Source organism: Hemitrygon akajei, chromosome 13, assembly GCF_048418815.1.
Source record: "Hemitrygon akajei chromosome 13, sHemAka1.3, whole genome shotgun sequence".
Taxonomy (NCBI): domain Eukaryota; kingdom Metazoa; phylum Chordata; class Chondrichthyes; order Myliobatiformes; family Dasyatidae; genus Hemitrygon; species Hemitrygon akajei.
The window spans coordinates 38,176,903-38,199,973 of NC_133136.1; the positions used below are offsets into that span (position 1 = coordinate 38,176,903).

The window sequence follows — 23,071 nt, forward strand, 5'->3', positions numbered from 1 at the left end:
GTTGTTGCAACAGCAGTCAACCAGCTCATTTATCCCACTCCTGTGCATCTCCTCGTCGCATCTGAGACTCTGCCAACAAATGTGGCGTCATCAGTGAGTTTACAGATGGCATTGAGCTGTGCCTAGCCATAATGTTGTGAGTGTAGAGAGAGCAGAGAAGTGGGCTAAGCACACATCTTTGAGGTGCACCTTACTTATTGTCAGTGAGAAGGAGATAATCAACACATGAGTACCTTAAGAAGATGCTGTCAGCAGAAAATGTTTGGATTTAAGGTACACCTTCTCCACAACATGGTCATGGTAGTCAGAAATAGCGGAACTAGACCATTAATAAAAGCTGCGCTTTATTAAGCTCCAGTGGATTAAGTCTGAGATAATTACGAACACACTGGATTTTTCTGACACAGAAGAGCAGTTAGAGAAGGAAGTGTGGTATCAGCTTTTACATTAATGTTATTATAATCTCTCCAATGCAATGCGGATCATTGTAAAATAAGGAATTCTGGCTGCTATCACTTATTAAACCTCCATGTCATGGAGTAAAGGGATAGGTAAATAGGGGTATAGATTAAAAGACAATGATTAGCTAATGATCAATTATCTTTTAGGTACGTTATGTTAGTTGCTGGACAGCCAAAAAGGGAACCTTACCCAGCAACAAGTGACTTACTAGACATTATTCCCTAATAACGTTAGATATAGGTTCAAATAAGGAATTGTCTGGTCACACAAAGCATTTTGAGGTATAACATAACTAAATATGGGAAGGATTGCATGGGTTAGAATGTTCGAGAGTGGGGCGAGGTGTCAGCATGAGGAACTAATGTTGTATCCAGGCTAGCTTTAGCAGAAAATGATTATAACTAACCAACGATGATTTTACATCTAATTGTATCTTAGCATGTGATCGAAACTATTCTAAAACTGTATTAACTCACGTAATTATAATATCTCCTGTGATGATCAACGTTATAAATTGTGAAGAATTGTGATTCAGGGGAGGGTTGACTCTTTGGGAGATCAGTTTGTAACTTCCCGCACAGCATGCTATGAATAAAGAGCAGAAGTTTGATAAAGTATCGCTTGTTTTATGGTTTCATTACATTCGTGGTACTTGCACCTTTGCATCGGGTCGATCCATCTTTGACACATGTGTAACTCTATGATAACTCATAGGTAAGTGCAGACAAAATATGCTGCCTCCTGTGCCATCAAAGAGTACAAGAGTAGCAAACATGTGAGAATGCCAGCATTTTCAGGTTCTCCTCTGAGTCCCACACGCCATTCTGACTTGAAATTATGTTGTCATTCTTTCATTATTTCTGGTGCTAAATCCCAGAACTCCCTACTCAGTAGCACCATAGGAGTACCTTCAGTAGACGACTGTGGTGGCTCAAAATGTAAACTCCCTGCTACTTTCTCAAGAGCAATAAAGACTAAACAAACAATCCTGGCCGTGCCTGCAGTATGTTTATAACCAAAAAAAAATGAAAATACTCCCCTGATTGTATTAGCCAACATTGAAATTCAGTCCTGATGTGATCCCTCTTTCTAAATTTGGCTTGATGAGATGATAATAGTGTCCTTTTGCTATTAATGTCATCTTGCATCTCCCTAATTACATTAATAAAGGTATACTCCCTTTGATCAAATGATGACAGTCTCAATTTGGAAATAGATAGTCTTAGACTCACAGAGCAATGTAACAGGGTCTTCAGCCCAACTCATCTAAACTGACCAACTTTGTCAGCTTTTGGACCTTATCCTCCTACTCTTCACCGCTCCATGCACCATGAAACAGCTTCTTCTCCCACCATCAGATTTCTGGATGGTGCATGAAACCATAAGCACTACTTCATTATTCCTTTTGTTGGCACTGTTTATTTATTTGTAACTTATAGTAATCTCTATGTATTGCACTGTACTACTGCTACAAAACAACAGTTTTCGTCACGCCACATGGCAATGATGATAAACCTGACACTGACTCGCATAACTGTCCAAAAGGTTTTTTTTATATGATTCAGTATCTTAGTTGATTTCCGTTTGTAGGAAAATAGATAACTTTGAAGAGATGAGTAATGAGGTTTTGTGAAAGGTGGAAACACCTAGCCAGCCTTCAGTGTTACTGACTTTCACAGGAAATGCATCTTTATGGTTATGAGGTGTAAAATATTAATTAATTTGAGCAGGAAGCCATTAGTATTTTAATACAGGACTTCTCTTTGCAGTACTGGTATTCCTTAATACAAAGAACATGAAGAAAATGCCGAAGATAGGATGTGTGGGCTGGTTAACTGCTATAGTTGTTTTCCTGACTCTTGAAGTGTGTAAGTGCATTGAATATAATCTGATGTTTACTGGATCTACTCTTCTGATAACCAACTGTTCAATATTGTCTATCTACTGAAGGTATTGGCACAGAAATAATTGGGGGCCATAAAGTTAAACCACATTCGAGACCTTACATGGCATCAATCCAGACTCATAAACAACATGTTTGTGGTGGTACTTTAATCATGCGGAGATGGGTTCTGACTGCAGCGCACTGCGAAGCGTAAGTGGCAAGGATTTTTGAAAAAATACCTTAATTTTCTCGTGAAAATGTAGAATGCACAAATATTCACTTTAGAGGGCAAGTTTCCAAAACATTTGTGTGAAAATCAGATGATCCTGGGTGGGCTTTCTCCTTTCCTGTCTTCAGTCTTAAATATAATCGATGGGACTTCCAGTCAACGACGTACAGATCCCTGAATCTAGCCAGATGGGTAATGACTAAATGTTTCACGTTCCTGCAGGGGGTGTGGGGTGGGGTGGGAATAGATGTGCCTGAACTGTTTAGGGAACGTGGGGAGCTTTCAGTCAGAGAGCAAGAATGAGAGTAGGAGTTGCTGTCTGCAGGAGGGAAAAATCTGGGTCAGCTTGAGTAGCGACCCTATCCAATACCTGAACGGACCCATTGAGTGTCATGCTCCCTTGTTACGGTAACAAATACATGGGCATTGTTTTCAATCCGATTCAATAACAGGCAGGACCAATAACCTTTCCACAACTACTCTGTTTTGGCCTTTCAATACTCGAAAGGTTTCAATGAGATCCCCCCTCATCCTTCGGAATTCCAGTGAGTACAGACTCAGAGCTATATCTACTACCAAAGTGCATGACTGTGCATTTTCCAACATTGTATTTCATTTGCCACTCTCTTGCCCATTCTCCTAATCTGTCTACAGTAAGTCCTCCTGCAGTCTACCTGTTTCCTCAACACTACCTGCCCCTCCAACAATCTTCGTATCATCTGCAAACCTGGCAACAAAGCCATCTATTCCATCATCTAAATTAAGTTAAATTAAGTTTTGAAATGAAATGAAATTTTATTTTGATCAGTACAAACATACCAAAAAGCATCATTTTCAATGATGATTTCATAAAACAAAATTAGATAATGAAACTCTTTAAAACCGACCAAAAGGGTGTAGGCTGAAGCTACAGCTTATTACGCCTACCCCTCTTACTTATACAACAACATGTTTGGCTTCAATCATCACATCAAAACAAAAAATTCACAATCTTTTAATACAGAATCCAATTCCAAGTATAATTTATTTACATTACTCCCATTCATTTTAAATCATGTATTTTATATTTGTTCATTAAATTATTTTTAAATAATTTTTAAACTTGTTAAGTGTGGTGCATGTTTTAAAATTTTCACTACAACTGTTCCATAGATTCACCCGCTGACTGAAATACGATGATTTTTTACATTTGTTCTTATCCTTTGTTTTTGAAATATACATGTTGCTTTCCAATCATGTTGACTTTCTTTGATTTTAAACAACCTTTGGATTCTTAGTGGTATCTATCCATTTTTTACTTTATACATAATTTGTATTATTTTAAAATCTACAAAATCTCTGAATTTTAAAGTGTTTAATTAAATAAATAGTTGATTGGTTGGGTCATAATAACTTGTCTTATTTACAATTTGTATGGCTTTCTTTTGGAGTAGAAAAATTGAGTTTGTATTTGTTTTGTATGTATTTCCCCATACCTCTACATAGTAAGTTATGTATGGGACTATAAGTGAACAGTATAATGTTTACAAAGATTCCTGATTTAAGAAATCTTGCGCTTTGTACGGTATTGCAATAGATTTTGACATTTTTGCTTTGACATAATTTATATGTGGTTTCCAGCTTAATTTATTATCTATTACCATTATCATTTATTCTAAGTTTACTGTATGAGTTTGGTACACAGTTTCCAAATATTTTGAATTTAGTTTTACTTAGATTCAGTGATAATTTGTTAGTATCAAAACATTTCTTTATAATTTTTAGTTCTTTCTCCACTGTATCCAAAAGTTGTTTCAGATGTTCCCCACTACAAAATATAGCTGTATCATCAGCAAATAATATACATTTTAATGTCTGAGTGACCATAACCATATCGTTTATATATAAAATAAACTGCAATGGACCAAGCACTGAACCTTGTGAAACCCCACAAGTTACCCTCAAAAGTTTTGAATTCGAGTTGTTTATATGTACATACTGATACCTGTCTTCCAAATAGCTACTTAACCAGTCATGTGCCACCCCTCTAATACCATATCTTTCTAATTTTGTTAATAATAATTTATGGTCTATGGTGTCAAATGCTATTTTTAGATCAAGGAATATTCCCACTGTGTATTCATTTCTTTCTATAGCGTTTGATATTTCTTCTACAAAATCTGTTAATGCTATTTTAGTGGTTCTTTTTTTTTTCCTGACACCATATTGCTGTTCACAGAGTATATTATGTTTTGTTTTAAAATCATTTAACCTTTTTACAAATATTTTTTCCAATATTTTGGGAGACTGTGAGAGCAAAGCAACTGGTCTATAATTTGAAAATACATGTTTATCTCCAACTTTGTATATTGGAATGACCTTGGCTATTTTCATTTTATTGGGAAATTTTCCAGCAGTCAAAGACTGATTACAGATATGAGTCAGTGGTTTCACAACACAGTCAATGAATCATTGATATATAGCATAAAAGTTCAGTCCCAGTACTGGCCCCTGCAGAACACCACTACTCACTGGCAGCCTACGAGAAAAAGAACCTTGTATTCCCTCTCACTGCCTCTTACCAATCAGCCAATGCTCTAACCATGCCAGTAACTTGGCTGTAATACCATGGGCTCTTAACTTGCTAAGCAGCCTCATGTGTGGCACCATGTCAAAGACCTTCTGAAAGTACAAATATACAACATCCACTACAACCCCTTTATCTATCCTACTTGTAATCTCCTCAAAGAATTCCAAGAATTCCCTGAAGGAAACCATGCTGACTTTGTACTGTCTTGTTCTGTGTCACCAAGTACTCCATAATCCCATCCTTAGCAACTGACTTCAACATCTTCCCAACCACTGTCAGGGTAACTGGTCTATAATTTCCTTTACGCTGCCTTCCTCCTTTCTTAAAGAGTGGTGTGACATTTGTAATTCTCTAGTCCTCTGGCACCATGGAAGATTCCAGTGATTTTTGTAAGATCATTATTAATGTCTCCACAATCTCTACTGCTCCCTCTTTCAGAACACTAGGGTGCCGTTCATCTGGTCCGGGTGACTTCTGTACCTTTAGGTCTTGCAGCTTGTTGAGCACCTTCTCCCTTGTAATAGTAACTGCACCCACTTCTCTTCCCTCACACCTTTCAACACATGGCACACTGCTAGTGTCTTCTTCAGTGAAGACTGATGCAAAATACTCATTTAGTTCACCTGCTATCTCTTTGGCCACTTAATTATTTCTCCAGCCTCGTTTTCTAGCAGTCCTATATCCACTTTCATCTCTCTTTTATTTTTATATACATGAAGAATCTTTTACTATCCTCTTTGATATTATTTGCTAGCTTGCTTTCATATTTCAGCTTTTCCCTCCAAATGATTATTTTAGTTGCTCTCTGTAGGATTTTAAAAGTGTCCCAACCCTCTGTCTTCCCATTATGTTTTGTGTTTTGTCTCTTTTGCCTTTACATTAGCTTTGACATCCCTTGTCAGACATGAGTATTTTGCCATTTGAGTATTTCTTTGTTTTTGGAATGCATCTATCCTGCACATTCCTTATTTTCCACAAAAACCCACACCATTGCTGCTCTGCTGTTAATCCCTGCCACTAGCACCTTCCAATCTACTTTGGGCAAATCCTCTCTTATACTACTGTAATTCCCTTTACTCCACTGAAATACTGCTACATCAGACTTTACCTTCTCCATATTAAATTTCAAGTTGAACTCAATGGTATTGTAATCACTGCCTCCTAAGGGTTCTTTTGCCTGAAGTTCCCTAATCAACTCTGTTTCATTAATTAACACCGAATCCAGTATAGCTGATCCCTAGTAAGCTCATCGACAAACTGCTCTAAAAAAAAACCCCATCTTGTAGGCATTCAAAAAGCTCACTCCTTTGGGATCCATTTCCAACCTGATTTTCCCAATCGAGCTGCATGTTGAAATCTCCATTGACTATCATAATATTGCCCATTTGACTCCCCTTTGTATTTCCAGTTGTAATCTGTGGTCCACATCCCAGTTACTGTTGGGAGCCCTGTATATAACCACCATCAGGGTCCTTTTACCCTTGCAGTTTTTTAATTCAATCCACAAGGATTCAACATCTTCCAGTACTATGTCACACCTTCCTAATGATTTGATGCCTTTCTTTACCAGCAGAGCCATGCCACCCCCTCTGTCTACCTTCTTATCCTTCCAATACGATGTGTAACCTTGGCTCCCAACTACAACCATCCTTCCGCCACGATTCAGTGATGGCTACAACATCATATCTGGTGATCTATACTAGTGCAACAAGATCATCCACCTTACTTTTTGTACTCTGTGCATTAAGATATAACACTCTGAGTACTGTATTTGTATCCTTTTTGATTCTACTTCTGTAATGCACAGATACTCACCCTGCTGGCTGCAATTATGTCCTATCATCTGCCTGCCTTTCCTGACAGTCTGACTACAAGCTATATTTGCCTTTTTACCATCTGTCCTATCTTTAGACCTTTCACTGCAGTTCCCACACCCCTGCCAAATTAGTTTAAACCCTCCCCAACAGCTCCAATGAACCTGCCCGCGAGAATATTGGATCCCCACATGTTTAGGTGCAACCTGTCACTTTTGATTAGGTCACACCTCCCCGAGAAGGGATCCTAATGATCCAGGAACCTGAAGCCCTGCCCCCTGCACCAGCTTCTCAGCCACGCAATAATCTGCCAAATCATCCAACTTCTGCCCTCACTGGCACGTGGCACAGGCAGTAATCCAGAAATTACTACCTGGGAGGTCCTCCTTCTCAGCTTTCTACCTAGCCCTCTAAATACTTTTTTCAGGAACTCTTTGCTTTTTCTTCCTATGTCATTGTTACCGATATGTACCAAGACATCTGGCTGCTCCCCCTCCCTCTCCAAAATGTTGTGGACACGATTCAAGCTGTCCCTGTCCTATAGATGCTGCCTGACCTGCTGAGTTCCTCCACCAGTTTGTTTGTGTTACATTGGTGTTCCAGCATTTGCAGAATTATTGTGTTCAAGATGAATAGGACAGTAGATTTTAGCTAGTCAGAGAGCTAGTTACGTGGATTCAGTATTGGCTTGGAGGGAGAAAGCAGAGGGTGGTGATTGAAGGTTGTTTCTCAAAATGGAGGTCAGTAACAATTGGTGTGCCACAGGTGTCATTGTTGGGACTCTTGTTGTTTGTTATTTATATAAATGATATGAATGTGAGTGCACAAGGCTTGGTCAGTAAGTTTACAGATAACGTGAACTTAGGAGGTGTTGTTGACTGTGAAGAAGGTTATCTTGGATTCAAGTGGGATCTTTTATTTTGGATTAAAGTAGAGACATGAGCCAAGGAGTGGCAAATGGATTTCAATACAGATAAGTGTGAGGTGATGCATTTTGGAAAGTAAAACTAGTGTGAGACTTCTAATATGAATGACAGGGCACTGGGAAGTATAATGGAACAGAGGGACTTGGAAGTACAAATGCATAGTCTGTTGAAAATGTTGTCACAGGTAGACAGGATGGTGAAAAGGACATTTAGCATGCTCTCCTTCATCAGTCAGGGATTGAGTATAGGAGATGGGACATTATGTTGCAATTGGATAAGCCATTGGGGAGGTCCATAAGACCATAAGACTTAGGAACAGAATTAGGCCATTCAGCCCATTGATTCTGCTCTGCCATTCCATCATGGCTGATTCTGGATTCCACTCAACCCCATTCACCTGTCTTCTCACCATATCCTTTGATGCCCTGACCAATCAAGAAACTATCAACTTCTGCCTTAAATATACACACAGAATTGGCCTTCGCCGCAGTCTATGACAGAGCATTCCACAGATTCACTACTCTCTGGCTAAAAAAAAAAATCCTCCTTAACTTTGTTCTAAAGGGTCACCCCTCAATTTTGAGGCTGCGCCCTCTAGTTCTGGATACCCCCACCATTGCAAACATCTTCTCCACATCCACCCTATCTAGTCCTTTCAACATTTGGTAGGTTTCAATGAGATTCCCCCCAAATTCTTCTGAATTCCAGTGAGTACAGGCCCAAAGCTACCAAACGCTCCTCATATGTTAACCCCTTCATTTATTGTAAACACCCCTAGACTCTCTCCAATGGCAACATGTTCTTTCTGAGACACAAGGCCGAAAACTGTTGACAACATTCTACATGAGGCCTGACTAATGTCTTATAAAGGCTCAGCATTATCTCCTTGCTTTTATATTCTGTTCCCCTTGAAATAAATGCCAACATTGCATTTGCCTTCTTTACCACGGACACATGTAAATTAACCTTTTGGAAGTCTTGCATGGAGGACTCCTAAGTCCCTGTGCATCTCTGATGTTTGAACTTTCTCCCCACTTAGATAATAGTCTGCACTATTGTTCCTTTTACCAAAATGCGTTATCATACATATCCCAACACAGTATTCCATCTGCCATTTTTTTGCCCATTCTTCCAATTTGTCTAGGTCCTGAGGCGATCGCATTGCTTCTTCAGCACTACCTACCCCTCCACCTATCTGTGTATCATCCACAAACTTTGCCACGAAGCCATCAATTCCATTATCTTAATCACTGACAAACAATGTGAAAAGCAACGATCCCAATACTGATCCCTGAGGAACACCACTAGTCACTGGGAGCCAACCAGAGAAGGCCCACTTTATTCCCACTTGCTGCCTCTTGCCTGTCAGCTATTCCGCTATCCCTGCCAGTATCTTTCCTGTAATACCATAGGATTTTATCTTGTTTAGCAGCCTCATCTATGGCACCTTGTCAAACACCTTCTGCAAATACGAGCAAATGACATCTCCTTTGTCCACCCTGCTTGTTACTTCCTCGAAGAACTCGAACAGATTTGTCAGCAAGATTTCCTTTACAGAAACCATGCTGACTTTGACTTATTTAGGCATTAGTCTCCAAGTACCTCAAAACCTCATCCTTTATAATAGACTCCAAACATTCCCAACTACTGAGGTTAGGCTAACTCACCAAAAATTTCCTTTCTTTTGCCTTCCTTCCTTCCTAAAGGGTGGAGTGACATTTGCACTTTTCCAGTCCTCTGGGACCATGCCAAAATCGAGTAATTCTTGAAAAATCATGACCAATGTATCCATTATCTCTTCAGCAACCTCTCTCAGGACTCTGGGATGTAGTCCATCTGGTCCAGCTGACATCTACCTTTAGACCTTTGAGTTTGCCTAGCACTTTTTCCTTTGTAATAGCAATGGCACTTATTCCTGCTCCCGAACACTCACAGACCTCTGGCACACAGCTAGTGTCTCCCACAGTGAAGACAGATGCAAAGTACTCATTAAGTTCATCTGCCATTCCTTGGTCCCCAGTACTACCTCACCAGTATCATTTTGCAGTGGTCCAATACCAACTCTCACCTCCCTTTTACTCTTAATATAACAGAAAAAACTTTTCGTATCCTGCTTTATATTATTGCCAGTCTGCCCTCTTATTTCATCTTCTCCCTTCTTATAGCTTTTTAGTTGCCTTTTGTTGGATTTTAAAAGCTTCCCAATCATCCAGCTTCACACTGACTTTTGCTACCTTATATGCCCTTTCCTTGGCTTTTATGAGGTACTTAACTTCCTTTGTTAGCCATGGTTGCCTTGCCCTGCCATTTGAGAACTTTTTCCTCTGTGGGACATATCTATCCTGCGCCTTGTGATCTATTTCCAGAAACGTCAACCACCTCTGTTCTGCCATCATCCCCTCCAGTTTCTCCCACCAATCCAGCTGGGTAAGCCCCTCTCTCATGTCTCTGTAATTCCCTTTATTCTATTGCGATACAGATACATGCGAGTTGTGCTTCTTCCTCTCAAATTGCGGTATGAATACAATCATATTATGATCACTGCCTCCTAAGAGCTCTTTTACATTAAATTCCCTAATAAGATCTCGGTTATTACACAATATCCAATCTAAGATAGCCTTTCCCTGAGTAGGCTCAAGCACGAGCTGCTCTAAAAAGCCATCTCATGGGCTTTCAACAAATTCCCTCTCTTGCAATCTGATACAAACCTGATTTCCCCAATCCCCTTGCATATTGAAGTTCTCCATTACAATTGTGTCATTATCTTTATTACATGTCTTTTCTAGTTCCCTTTGTAATATCAAACCCACATCTTGGCTACTATTTGGAGGCTTAAATATGATTTCCATAATGGTTTTTTCACCCTTGCAAATTCTTAACTCCATCGACAAAGATTCAACATTCTCTGACCCTATGTCACCTCTTTCTAAAGATGTAATTCGATCTCTTACCAACAGAGCCATACCACTGCCTATGCCTTCCTGCCCATCCTGTCGATACAAAGTATATCAAGGTCACATATGGAATATGTGTACAGTTTTGGTCACCCTGTTGTAGAAAAGACATGTTTAATTTGGAAAGAGTGAAGAAAAGTTTTATGAGAATATTGTCAGGACTAGAGGAACAGAGTTATATGGAGGGGTTGACCAGCTTAGGTCTTTATTACTTGGAACTAGGAGAATGAAGGGTGACTTTATTTAAAATTATGAGAGACATAAATAAGGTGGATGGATTAGAGAGACCAAAATAAGGGGGCATAGATTTAGGTTGAAAGGGGAAAGATTTAAAAGGGACCTCAGGGGCAACCTTTTCACAGAGAGAGTGGTGAGTGTATGGAACAAGCTGCTGGAAGAAGTGATTGAGACAGGTGCAATAATATCATTTAAGAAACAATGGATAGGTACATTGACGGATGGGGCTTAGAAGGGTATGGATGGAACACAGGAAGTTGGGACTAGCTGGGAGGGCAGCATGGTCAGCATGGATTCGATGGGCCACAGAGCCTGTATCTGTGCTTTATTTCTCTATGATTCTATGACTACATCTAGAGAAGTACAGTAGTGCAAATATAAATAAATGATTATGATCTACTTGTTATAGAAGTATGCTGTTGGTCCTTACTACACCCTGAGGCACATCGGGCAGCAACCTTGCCATTTCCTTAACATTTTTGTCTGTTTTTTAACATTTTTGCCGGCCAGTGGCATGATGCCATCTGCTCAGCAAACAATTTCAAATTAATTTCTCAGAGGTTGAGCGTCAAGTTAGCAACTCAGCGTCGTAAGAAACTAGAAACGTGTTTGCGGAAATTATTCAGAAAGGTGAGAACTAAATGGTCAAGGAAGTACAGACAAAAAGGTAGTATAGTATTACTATTATGGGATGAGATCATGTCAGTCTTAAAAACAATCTTGGCTTGGCACATTGTGATTTAGAATGAGAATTAGTGCGACTCAAATTAATGAAAAGCAAAGGGGAGAGAACATCAGTAGGAATGACTTACGGGTCACCAAATATTATTTGTACTACTGGGCATGGCACAGATCAAGAAAGTAGAGGTGTGTAGGGCAAAGATAATACAGTAATCCTGAGATATTTCAACTTTATATAGATCAAATTCCTGTAATGGGTTGGGAGGTAATTCATGGAACTCTAATTAAATATGTTTAGAAAACAACCTGGGAAGAATGAGGTATTTTAGATCCTGCTTTGTGCAATGAGAAAGGGTTAACTAATAATCTTCTTGTCAGGGAAAGGGTGACCATAGTATAATAGAATTGAATGTGATGCAGTTTAATTGAAAGTTAAATTTAAGCAAAGGTTTTAAGAAATGGCAGGGTTCAACCTACCACTTACCACCTTGTATTTCTTCCTCCCTCCCCCACCTTCTCGCTTTGACCTCATTGTATTTTTCAGTCCTGATGAAAGATCTCAGCCAGAAGCATCGACTGTTTACTGAGCTTGCTGAGTTGCTCCAGCATTTTGTGTAACTTGCCTGAGTTTTCAGCATCTGCAGGTCTTGTCTTGTTTGCAGGAAGTAGTCACTCAGTGGCCACTTTCATAGGTACACCTGCACACCTGCCTGTTAATGCAAATAGCTAATCAGCCAATCATCTGGCAGCAACTCAACGCATAAAAGCATACAGACATGGTCGAGAGGTCCAGTTCTTCAGACAAAACATCAGATTTGGGAAGAAATGTGATCTAAGTGACAGTGACTGTAGAACGATTGTTGGTGCCAGACAGGGTGGATTGTGTAGCTCAGAAATTGCTGTGATTTTCACACACAACAGTCTCTACAATTTACAAAGAAGTGTGCGAAAAACAATTAAACATTCAGTGAGTGACAGTCTGTAGGTGAAAACACGTCGAAGGAGATTGGCCAGACTGGTTCAAGCTGACAGTAATTCAAATAACCATGCATTACAACAGAGGTGTGCAAAAGGGCTACTCTGAATGCACAACACATCAAACCTTTAAGTGGATGGGCTACAGCAACAGAAGACCATGAATGTACTCAGCAAAGGATTGATATTGCCAAAGGCATGGCAGAAAATGAGGGTGAACTGACAAGAAATATAAATTGAATGTAGGAACTTAGAAATAAATTAAAATGCAAAAGGCTACTTGGGGCTAATATTTGTCCTTTATAGACAGGAGGCAGGACAATTTATCATGGAAAATACACAAATGGCAGAGAAACTGAACAATCACTTTGAATCTGTCCTCAGGAAAGATGATACTAAAATCTGCCAGAAATACTAGAGAATGAAGGTCTAATGAGAACAACGAACTGAAGGAAATAAGTGAAATTAAAATAAAGTAAGAGGGAAGTTCGTTTGCTTTATGATTTTGAAAAATTGGTATTTCATGCTCATAGATAACATGATAAATAAAGGGACAATGTCCCAAGACCATTGTTTTTCAAATGTTTTCTGGAATCTTTAATAACTCAGTCACCTTTCCAATCACAGGCTTTGTCACATAAAAAAATCTAGAGTGGTCCTAGGAGTAGATTTGCTTTCTAAGAAACAAAAAGGGTGGAAGACAATGGTAATAAAGAAGATGATCCCTCACCCAGAATTTAATTCAAGAACTCCAGAAAATGACATCATGCTGATTCAGGTACTAAATATAAGTTCTCAAGATTCATTTGCTGTAGGCGTAGCTACTAATGCTGGCATTCTTGTCCATTTCTAATTGTCCTTAAAGAGGAGGTGGAGTCAGCCTCATTGGTCATGTAAGGGCCAATCCAGGTAAGGCTGGCAGATTTCCTTTCCCAAAGGACAATGGTGAAACATGCATATTTCTAAACAATCAGATGCTACCTGTAATTCCACATACACCTAATTATTTTAATTTATTTCCATTACCTTCTGCGGTAGAATTCAAACTCGTCTCCCTGGATTTTTGGCCTTCTGGATCGTAGACCTCTGGCTTCTGAACCTGGCAATTTTGTGCCAAATGTGACTGGTTTCCTTTTTTTTTGTAATTTATTTTTTATTGAAGTTCATCATCAAACAAACATTTCCATAAGATATATTTCAGACATTGTACATATATATCATATAATCATATATATCACAAATCTCCACAAACTATTTATCTGAGGTACACACTTATAGAAAAGAGTGGAAAGAAAAAACAAGCAAAAGGAAAGAACTATGTACAAGTAGGGAGTGATCTTTTTTTTACAACATATTCATTGATTTGTGAGAATAAAATCAGGCCTATGAGGCATTATGTAGTTAAAGCATTTTTCCCAGTATGAATCAAATTGTTCCAGCTTATGATTAACAGATGCTGTTATCTTCTCCATTTTGTAAATGTCCATTGTCATTTCCATCCATGCATTTAAAGTTGGGCTCTCCTGTGATAACCATTTCCTAGTAAGAGTCTTTTTACCAGCCACCAACAGTATATTAATTAAATATTTATCTCTTTTCAACCATTCTTGAGGTACATATCCAAAATATATGGTCTTACTCTCTAAGGGTATTTCACATTTAAAGATGTCTTATAAGGCATTGTGTATCCCCCTCCAGTAGTTTTTGATAACAGGGCAGTCCCAGAAAGTATGATACTGATTTGTATTTTGATTTCCACAATTTCTCCAGCAAACAGGGAGGTTACTATCATAATGGGGTTTCTGAGAGTGTGTAATAAAATATCTTATCAAGCTTTTCCATCCAAACTCCCTCCATTTCTGTGAACTGGTACACTTCCATTAATACCTTCATATTATTGTCCATTCTTCCTCAGATATAATTAACCCTCCTTCCTTCTCCCATTTTGTTTTAATGTATGAAGTCGAATGTGTATTAAGATTTGACAACCCCTTATACATGCTTGAAATGATTCTACTACCGTTATCTGAATTATATGTTTTTCTAAATAGCTCTATCAAGCATGTACTTGCCTTGGTTAAATTTTAAGCGTCTTATTAACATATTGTCACATCTGTAAATAGTGACAAAAATCTTATTTTTCTAATAAGTATTTCTCTTTAAGCATTTCAAAACTGAACAGTGTTCCTTCTTTCATTATGTTGCAAAGAACTGTTATTCCTTTAGCTGACCAGTCCTCAAATCTAGCATCCAATTTATTTGGTGTAAACTCCTAGTCATATGCACACCATTTAAGAATTGCAATATCTCCCTCAAGATTATATTCTTTTATAGTAGTTTTCCATATTTTAAGAGTCAATTTCACCCATGGGTTATCAATAGTATTTATGTATCTTTGCAGGTTGTTATCAGCCAAAATTGCTTGTATGGGGATGGGAAGTATCTGCTCCTCAATGTTTTTCCATTGAGCGTCATATGATGAGTTACACCAACATATCACAGCTCTCAACTGTGCTGCAAAATAATAATCTCTAAGAGAAGGTAGGCCCCATCCCCACTTTTCCTTTGATAATTGCAAAGTTTTGAGATGAACTCTAGGCCTTTTACCCTGCCAAATATACCTTGATAACATCTTGTACCATTCAATTGATTTTGATTAATCTCTGTTGGTAGGGTCTGAAAGAGATATAACAGTCTGGGCAGTATATTCATTTTAATAGACTCAATCTTTGAACTGAAACTGAAAAAAGGAATCAGGTTCCATCTTGCCACATCTTCCTTAATTTTTTATATAAAGGCTGATAATTACATTCTGATAATTTTGCCAAAACTTTTGGCATAATGATGCACACATATTTGAAAAACTCTGTTTGCCATGCCCAGGGATATCTACTTTCAATTTCTCTTGGTGGGCTAAAGTAATATGAAAGTAATTGTGCTGTATCTATGTTGATCTTGTATCCTGATAATTGACCATATTGTTCAAAGGATTGCATCAATTTAGGTAAAGAGTATGTTGGTTGCCCTAGATAGATCAAAATGTCATCCGTGTAACAAGCCAATTTATGCTCTGTCCCTTTAATAGTAATTCCCCTGATATCTTCATTTTGTCTGATGTATTGAGCTAAAGGTTCCAGATATAACGCAAAGAGTAGTGGTGACCATGCACAACCCTGTCTCGTGCCCCTTTCTAGGGTAAGACTATTTGATAAATATCCATTGATTTTAATCCTAGCAGTAGGATTGTCATATAGTGTCTGTATCGTTTTAATAATTGTGTCTTGGAAACCAAATCTATGTAAAACTCTGTAAAGAAAATTCCAATTAACCGAATCAAATGCCTTTTCAGCATCCACACTTATCACTATTGCTTCGATTTTATTTTTTTTGTATATGATTCATAATGTGAAGTGTCCTTCGTATATTGTCTGATCATTACATATCAGTATGGGTAGAAATTCCTCTAATTGTTTGGTCATGATGGAAATAAATAATCTATAATCTACATTAAATTATAATGGACATATACAAAATGGAGAAGATAACAGCATCTGTTAATCATAAGCTGGAACAATTTGATTCATACTGGGATAAATGGTTTAACTACATAATGCCTCATAGGTCTGATTTTATTCTCACAAATTAATGAATATGTTGTTAAAAAAAGATCACTCCCTACTTGTACATAGTTCTTTCCTTTTGCTTGTTTCTTCTTTCCACTCTTTTCTATAAGTGTATACGTCAGATAAATACTTTGTGGAGATTTGTGATATATGTGATTATATCATATATATGTACAATTTCTGAAATACATCTTATGGAAATGTTTGATGATGAACTTCAATAAAAAAATTAATTACAAAAAAAAGAACGGATATTGGTCTAAATGACCCGCATTCCATTTTATCCTTGCCTTCTATCGGTATAGCTGAGATTATCGCTTCCTTCCAACTGGGTGGCATTTGTGCCTTTTTTAGAGCCCAGTTCAGTGTGGGGAGTAAAACAGGAATGAACTCATTTTTAAATTCTTTGTACCACTCTACCATATACCCATCTGATCCTGGTGACTTGCTTAATTTAAGCCTACTAATTGCAGCTTTTAATTCAATTCTGTTATGTCAGCAGTCATCGTTCTATTTTGTTCTTCGCTTAAAGTGGGTAACTCTAGAGAATTCAAGAAGGTGTCAATTTGGGTTATGCTTCACCCTGGAACTTGGAATATAGAGTTTTGTAAAACACTTTAAAAGCTGTGACTGGTTTCCAACAGATTTTTTGCTGTCTTGATAAATTCTAATGATTGCAATTGCATTTTTTCTACTCGCTTATTGTGGTGATGTTTGGAGGATGAGCTGGGAGGAGCCTCGTCTTTGCCTCAAATCCTGCCAGATCACGGAAGACATCTGTTCACTTCATTGTTCCTTTGACAATTGATAGAATCATTGCTTCATACAACACGGATGCAGGCCCTTTTGCCCACTGAGATCATGCCAGCCATCAGCACCCATGTACAAAAATCCTTCACTAATCCTGTTTAATTTGCTGCATATCAGCTGCACCACAGTGACTTCATTTTGTCAGGGAAATACCATTAGTCCCAGTCTGCACTTTCTCTGTTCACTAATTAACATTTCCCTTCAGCTGTATAGAAAATGATCATTCAAAGGTGACTATGCAATCAGTAACCATCACATTTTCAATCCGTCGAGCCTTTTACCATCCACTGTAAATCAGTATTCTTTGGTTACTGATCCTTCTGTCACCATTACTTGCTTTTCAATACCCATATCGAACTTCCTCTTAATCACCTCCTTGATCAGTTTCCTTAATCTCTCTCTGTTATCGTTTCATTTAGCATTTTCTGCAGTATTCAAAGTTTAAATTTCAAAGTAAATTTATTATCAAAGGACATAGATGTCACCATATACAACCCTGAGATTGATTTTCTGGTAGGGATACTCAATAACTCCATAATAGAATAATAACCATAATAAAATTGATGAAAGTCCACACCAACTTATGTCTTTAACTAGTGATCAAATGACAACATACTGTGTAGATACAAAAAGAATGAATGAATGAATGATTGAACGAATGAATAAATAAGCAAGCAATAAATATTGAGAACAGGAGATGAAGAGTCCTTGAAAGTGAGTCCAGAGGTTGTGGTAACAGTTCAGTGATGGGACAATTGAAGTTGAGTGAAATTATCCCCTCTGGTTCAAGAGCCTGATGGTTGAGGGTGAATAATAACTGTTCCTGAACCTGGTGGTGTGAGTCCTGAGGCCCCTGTACCTTCTTCCTGATGGCAACAGCAAGCAAACAGCATGACCTGGGTGGTGGGGGTCTCTGATGGTGGATGCTGCTTTCCTGTATCAACGCTCCATGTATACTGTATGTGGTCAATGATGGGGAGGGCTTTACCCGTGATGGACGGGGCTGTGTCCACTACTTTTTATAGGGTTTTCCTTTCCAGGGCATTGGTGTTTTCACATCATACTGTGCTGCAGTCAGTTAATATACTCTCCACCACACATCTGTAGGAAATTAGTCAAGATTTTAGATGCCATGCCGAATCGGTATTGCCAAAGCCTTGCTATCATTCCTAAATTGTGATCCTATAAAGAACATAATCATAAATATAATTCCATCCATTGATTTTATAAAATTCAGCATGGCTTCCTTACTTCTTCATTCTAGTAGTCCAATATTAAATTCAAGCATACTGTACACTTTGTTATGAGAAGTCTTCCCAACTTGCCCTGCCACCTATAAATTATAGTCCTGTACCTGACACTTTTATTATACTTGCAACAGGGGCAGCTGGTGCTTGGGAACATCACAGCATTTTTCAGCTTGATGTTTACCTTTAAGTCATAGCATGCAGTTGTAAAAAATATATCATCTTTCCTTCATCATCACTGGGTTATAATTCTGAAAGCTCTAATTTATTGACTGTAGGGAATATCTTTGCCACAAAGATCAGGTGAACTTCAAGAAGGATATTGCCTCCAATTCCTTCTTGTAAGGAAAAATATAACTGGCCAAATTGTTCTCTAAAATATCACAAGAAATCCAGCAAAATGGGTTAAATAATCTGAAGAGCTGCTACTACATTAGGCAGCCACCTACTGGTAGATGTTCTACATGACAAGCAACATCACCGTCAAACAAAAATTGGGAAATTCACTGCAGTGTGATTGACAATTATAGAAAGGAAATGGTGTCATTTATTTGATATGCACAAACTTGTTAGTAAAAACGATAAGATTATTTGTTCTGCTAACTATTCCATAAATATATATTGGTGTTCACTTTTGCAAGGGATCTTGACGACTGGATTTAAATATGCAAATAACACAAACCTGAATGAACTAAATCATCCACATCAATTAATATTTTTTTTATTTAACAGGCATCAGAAAGACTTGAAAAAGAATTCCAACAGAATATTTATGACAGAAGTTCAGCAGAAGTTATGAGAGAAATGGTTGCTCATTACCACTTACAAAATTTCACCTGGAGTTAAAAAAGTTTGAAAGTCATTGGATCAAGCACAGAAAAAGGGGATCCAACTGTAGAAATCCTTGCAGCAGAGATGACAGAATCTTTGTTTAGAACAGGAAACCCCTTCACTTTAACTCTGGCTGTAAACTCTGGGTTATTATTCTTTAATGTGACTCCTCTTCTAATATATAAATTGTTAACTGATTTGTCATATACCATTTTTCTATTTTCACTTGAATCCTTTGGAATGTGCCTCTCCTTCCATTCATTGGAAAGGTAGTCTTGGTGTAATTTTAGAAGCGGAATTAAAGTTCATTTCTATTTTTGATAAACTATCCAGCTTTATATCATCATAAAGACAAAGGCATCATTGGCAGGTAGATGCACAGTGACTGATTGGAAATTAAGTTTCTTGTACACTGAGTAAATAGATAGAAACTTAACAGAGCTGATAGTGGATCTACATTGTGTAGAAAACATGATCATATGAATCCATAGTGCAAACATATAGAATGTATCCAGTGGTAATACTTATAATCCAGTCTGTTTTGTCTGTTAATGTGAACAGTTGGCCCGTGAAGTTGTTCTGAACAAGTACGTGGCAACATTGGAACTTCCTAAATCAGGCGCCGATGTCAAAGCTGGAACCAAGTGCAGTGTTGCAGGATGGGGAACAACTAATCCTAAAGTCCTGAAAGCATCCGATGACCTGAGGGAAGTGAATTTAACTGTCATTGATAGGACTGTCTGCAACAGTAAAGCATACTATGATCACAGCCCTTACATAACGATGGACATGTTATGCGTTGGTGATGAGAAAGCTAGGAAAGATTCATGCGTGGTAAGTTGGCAATTCACAATTCAAGTGGAAATTCTTGGAGTTGCAGGGTGCATTTACAGCAATGTTCAGTGATTGTTGTTTAATTAAAATGCTTGATGGTGACTTTGAGCCTAGAAGTAATTTATCTGCAAATTGCACAGCATCATGCAGCAAGTGCACCAGATCAATGTGGAACATTGGAACTTACTGCGTAAGTTGTCTTAAGCCTCACTGCAAATACATCTTATGGACAAATATACTGACTGGCATGATGTCGCTGCACTTAACATAGTTTTGAATTATAAGAAAATTATATTTTGACTTCATTCTTTGTTTTCTACATCTATACTGCTGCCTTTCTATGTCTTATATCTTTGTCTTAACTCACTCTTTCCTTCTCTCTGTACTATTAAACAAATATGAAATAAGCTGCAATAGAACAAGCTGGAGTAGATAAACACATCAAAAGTCATTTATGGTTTTTTTTTGTTGCCCATTAATCCCCACCCCTTCCCCAGAATTGCAATACTGCAGCTGCCCTGAAGCATGGTAATTTTCCTATCCTGCCCCATGAACATATTCAGGCACAGGGCAGTTCTCCACCATGGTCCAAAGCAGGGGTTCCCAACCTTTATTATGCCATAGGCCCCTACTGTTAACCAGGGGGTCCGTGGACTGCAGATTGGGAACCCCAGTCTAAAGGATGGCAGTGGTGATGAAATGAGGGGAACTACAGGCCTATGATTCTGAAACAGACATTAGACCTCTGGCTGACAATTTACATCAGAACATACAGATGTGTATTATTTATTTTTCAACAGCAGCTGTGAGTGTCTTTATTCAGTAAATAATGTTAACATATTGACAGCATATGAGCTGTGGTGAGGGGTCAGTGGCGAGAGGGAGAAGGCTGAGTCTCATTGGCTGCTGAATGCATTCAGTGACCACAGCAACTATTCAGGTGATCTGCACTGACTCATCCACTCTTTGGGCCTGAACGAATAGTAGGAGCCATGGTTAACGATAGATCTGACCCATTAAGCAAGGCGAGCTTTTATTGCAAGCTCCAGAACTGTGGCTTACTAGGCTACTGCAGTGTGCAGTTAAAATTTACCCTTATTAATCTGGTTTGGAGTCTCATGCAGGACAGCAAATTTCCTTCCCTAGTTTAATAATCAACCAGCATTACCAATATTTTATTCAAATTTTAAATGCTCAGGCTCTCATAGTACAATTTGCATTGGTGTCTCTGCAGAAATATGTACCATTAGCCTGGACTTCAGACCATAAGACATAGGAGCAGAATTAGGCCATTTGGCCCATCAAGTCTGCTCCACCATTCAATCATGGCTGATTTATTTTCCCACTCAATCCCATTCTCCAGCCTTCTCCCTGTTACCTTTGATGGCCTTACTAATCAAGAGCTCTTTATCCTTCATTTTAAATATACCCTCTGGCTGAAGAAATTCCTCCTCATGGGACGTTGTTCTTTTCTGAGACTGTCACCTCTGGTTTACACTCTCCTAATCATGGAAACATTCTCTCCATGTAAACTCCATCAAGGCCTTTCAATATTTGGCGACTTCAATGAGATTCCCCCCCCCCCCCCATTCTTTTAAACTCCAACAAATTCAGGCCTCAGGATTGTTAGTCCAGTGCCAAAAACAGCACCCTCACTTATTGCAAATGTACTGTTGAAATTCCTCTTCTCAATGACATTTTACGTATATATCCTTTCAGGGAGACTCTGGTGGGCCATTAATATGCATGCAGAGGAGAAACGAGAATAAGTATGCTGGCATTGTTTCAGCTGGAGCAGAGTGTGCTGTCCCCAAGGAGCCTGGCATCTACACACGCTTATCAGAGAAATACCTCAGGTGGATAAGAATGATTACAAAAATGAACAACCAAAATATCACAAATGATGTGATCTAGATACTCATCTATACATGATTTGCAATGTCTTTCCCCTTAATTACTTATTTGCTTTAAATAACTTTCTAAATACTTTGCATTTTTCCAAGATCTCTAATATTGGAATAAAAGATTTTCAAAGAATTATGTAATGCTGAGTTGTAAGGACACTAGTACCTCTACTGGTTGGACACGTTTTGAATATGTGAAATATAGTCCTCTGGCATTGTTTTTAGGATGAGAAATTTATTTTGGGGAATCTTTTTTGTTCCTTCTGCATTAATTTACAACACATTATTGAGAAATATAAATATTTGCAAACTAAATCATGAACCAAATTGCTCAAGAAAGATAGGGAAAATTGCTTCAAAGGGATAACCTAGGCATTAGGATAGGATACTCATTTTCTGTACTGGAATTGGAATTGGTTTATTTTTGCCACAATCCATCCTTGCCCTGACCTTTTGGGATCTCGAGAACCAGATTCACCAGGCCCTACACCATGAGCCTGCTCTGGCTGACACACCTGACAGCTTAACTCTGAGGCACTCCAGTGGACCCACTCCTCACACCTCTCTGGCCAACTAGGCGCACAACTGACCCTGGATTTTCTCCGAAGCTGGTTCTGGTGGCCCATCATGATCGCAGATGCACATCAGTTCATCACTGCCTACTCTCACTGTGCCCAGTTCAATTCCTCCAAATGGTGGCCCTCTGGGCCTCTGCAACCCTTAGCAGTCTGTCGACGCCAGTGGTCACACATTGCCATGGATTTCATCACCAGTTTGCCCCCTTCTGATGGGGCAACAGCGATCATGACAGAGCTGGATTAGTTCTCCAAGGAGACCCACTTCATTGCCCTCCACAAACTTGATTCAGCTGCTGAGATGGCAGACTTGGTTCTCCAACATGTAGTTCGCCTACGCAGTTTCCCTCGGGACACTGTGTCAGAACGGGGCCCTCAATTCATCTCCCACTTCTGCTCCTTCCTCAACACCTCAGTGAGTTTGTCCTCCGCAGACCAACAGAAAGAGACAACCAGCAAGTGGAGAAGTTTCTGCAATGCTCCACCACTGCTCGCCTTTCCACATGGACAACTCA

The 23,071-nt window shown here is 38.7% G+C and overlaps 1 protein-coding gene across 1 annotated transcript; it reads left to right on the plus strand.

Annotated features, from left to right (window-relative positions):
* Positions 1–2,168: 2,168 nt before the first annotated feature.
* LOC140737476 (granzyme K-like) lies at positions 2,169–22,020 on the plus strand. Its single transcript, XM_073063933.1, has 5 exons — positions 2,169–2,330; positions 2,413–2,557; positions 13,360–13,510; positions 19,805–20,077; positions 21,797–22,020. The coding sequence occupies exons 1-5, from the start codon at positions 2,258–2,260 to the stop codon at positions 21,989–21,991; spliced, it is 837 nt and encodes a 278-aa protein (XP_072920034.1). The 5' UTR covers positions 2,169–2,257; the 3' UTR covers positions 21,992–22,020.
* Positions 22,021–23,071: the final 1,051 nt, after the last annotated feature.

What these genes read in the sequence shown, in the direction of transcription:
- LOC140737476 (XM_073063933.1), top strand. Translation starts at nt 2,258, where the DNA reads ATGAAGAAAATGCCGAAGATAGGATGTGTGGGCTGGTTAACTGCTATA. An exon ending in ACTGCAGCGCACTGCGAAGC is followed by an intron (nt 2,558 to 13,359) that starts GTAAGTGGCAAG and finishes TTCCAATCACAG; the next exon opens with GCTTTGTCACATAAAAAAAT. An exon ending in CTAGGAAAGATTCATGCGTG is followed by an intron (nt 20,078 to 21,796) that starts GTAAGTTGGCAA and finishes ATATCCTTTCAG; the next exon opens with GGAGACTCTGGTGGGCCATT.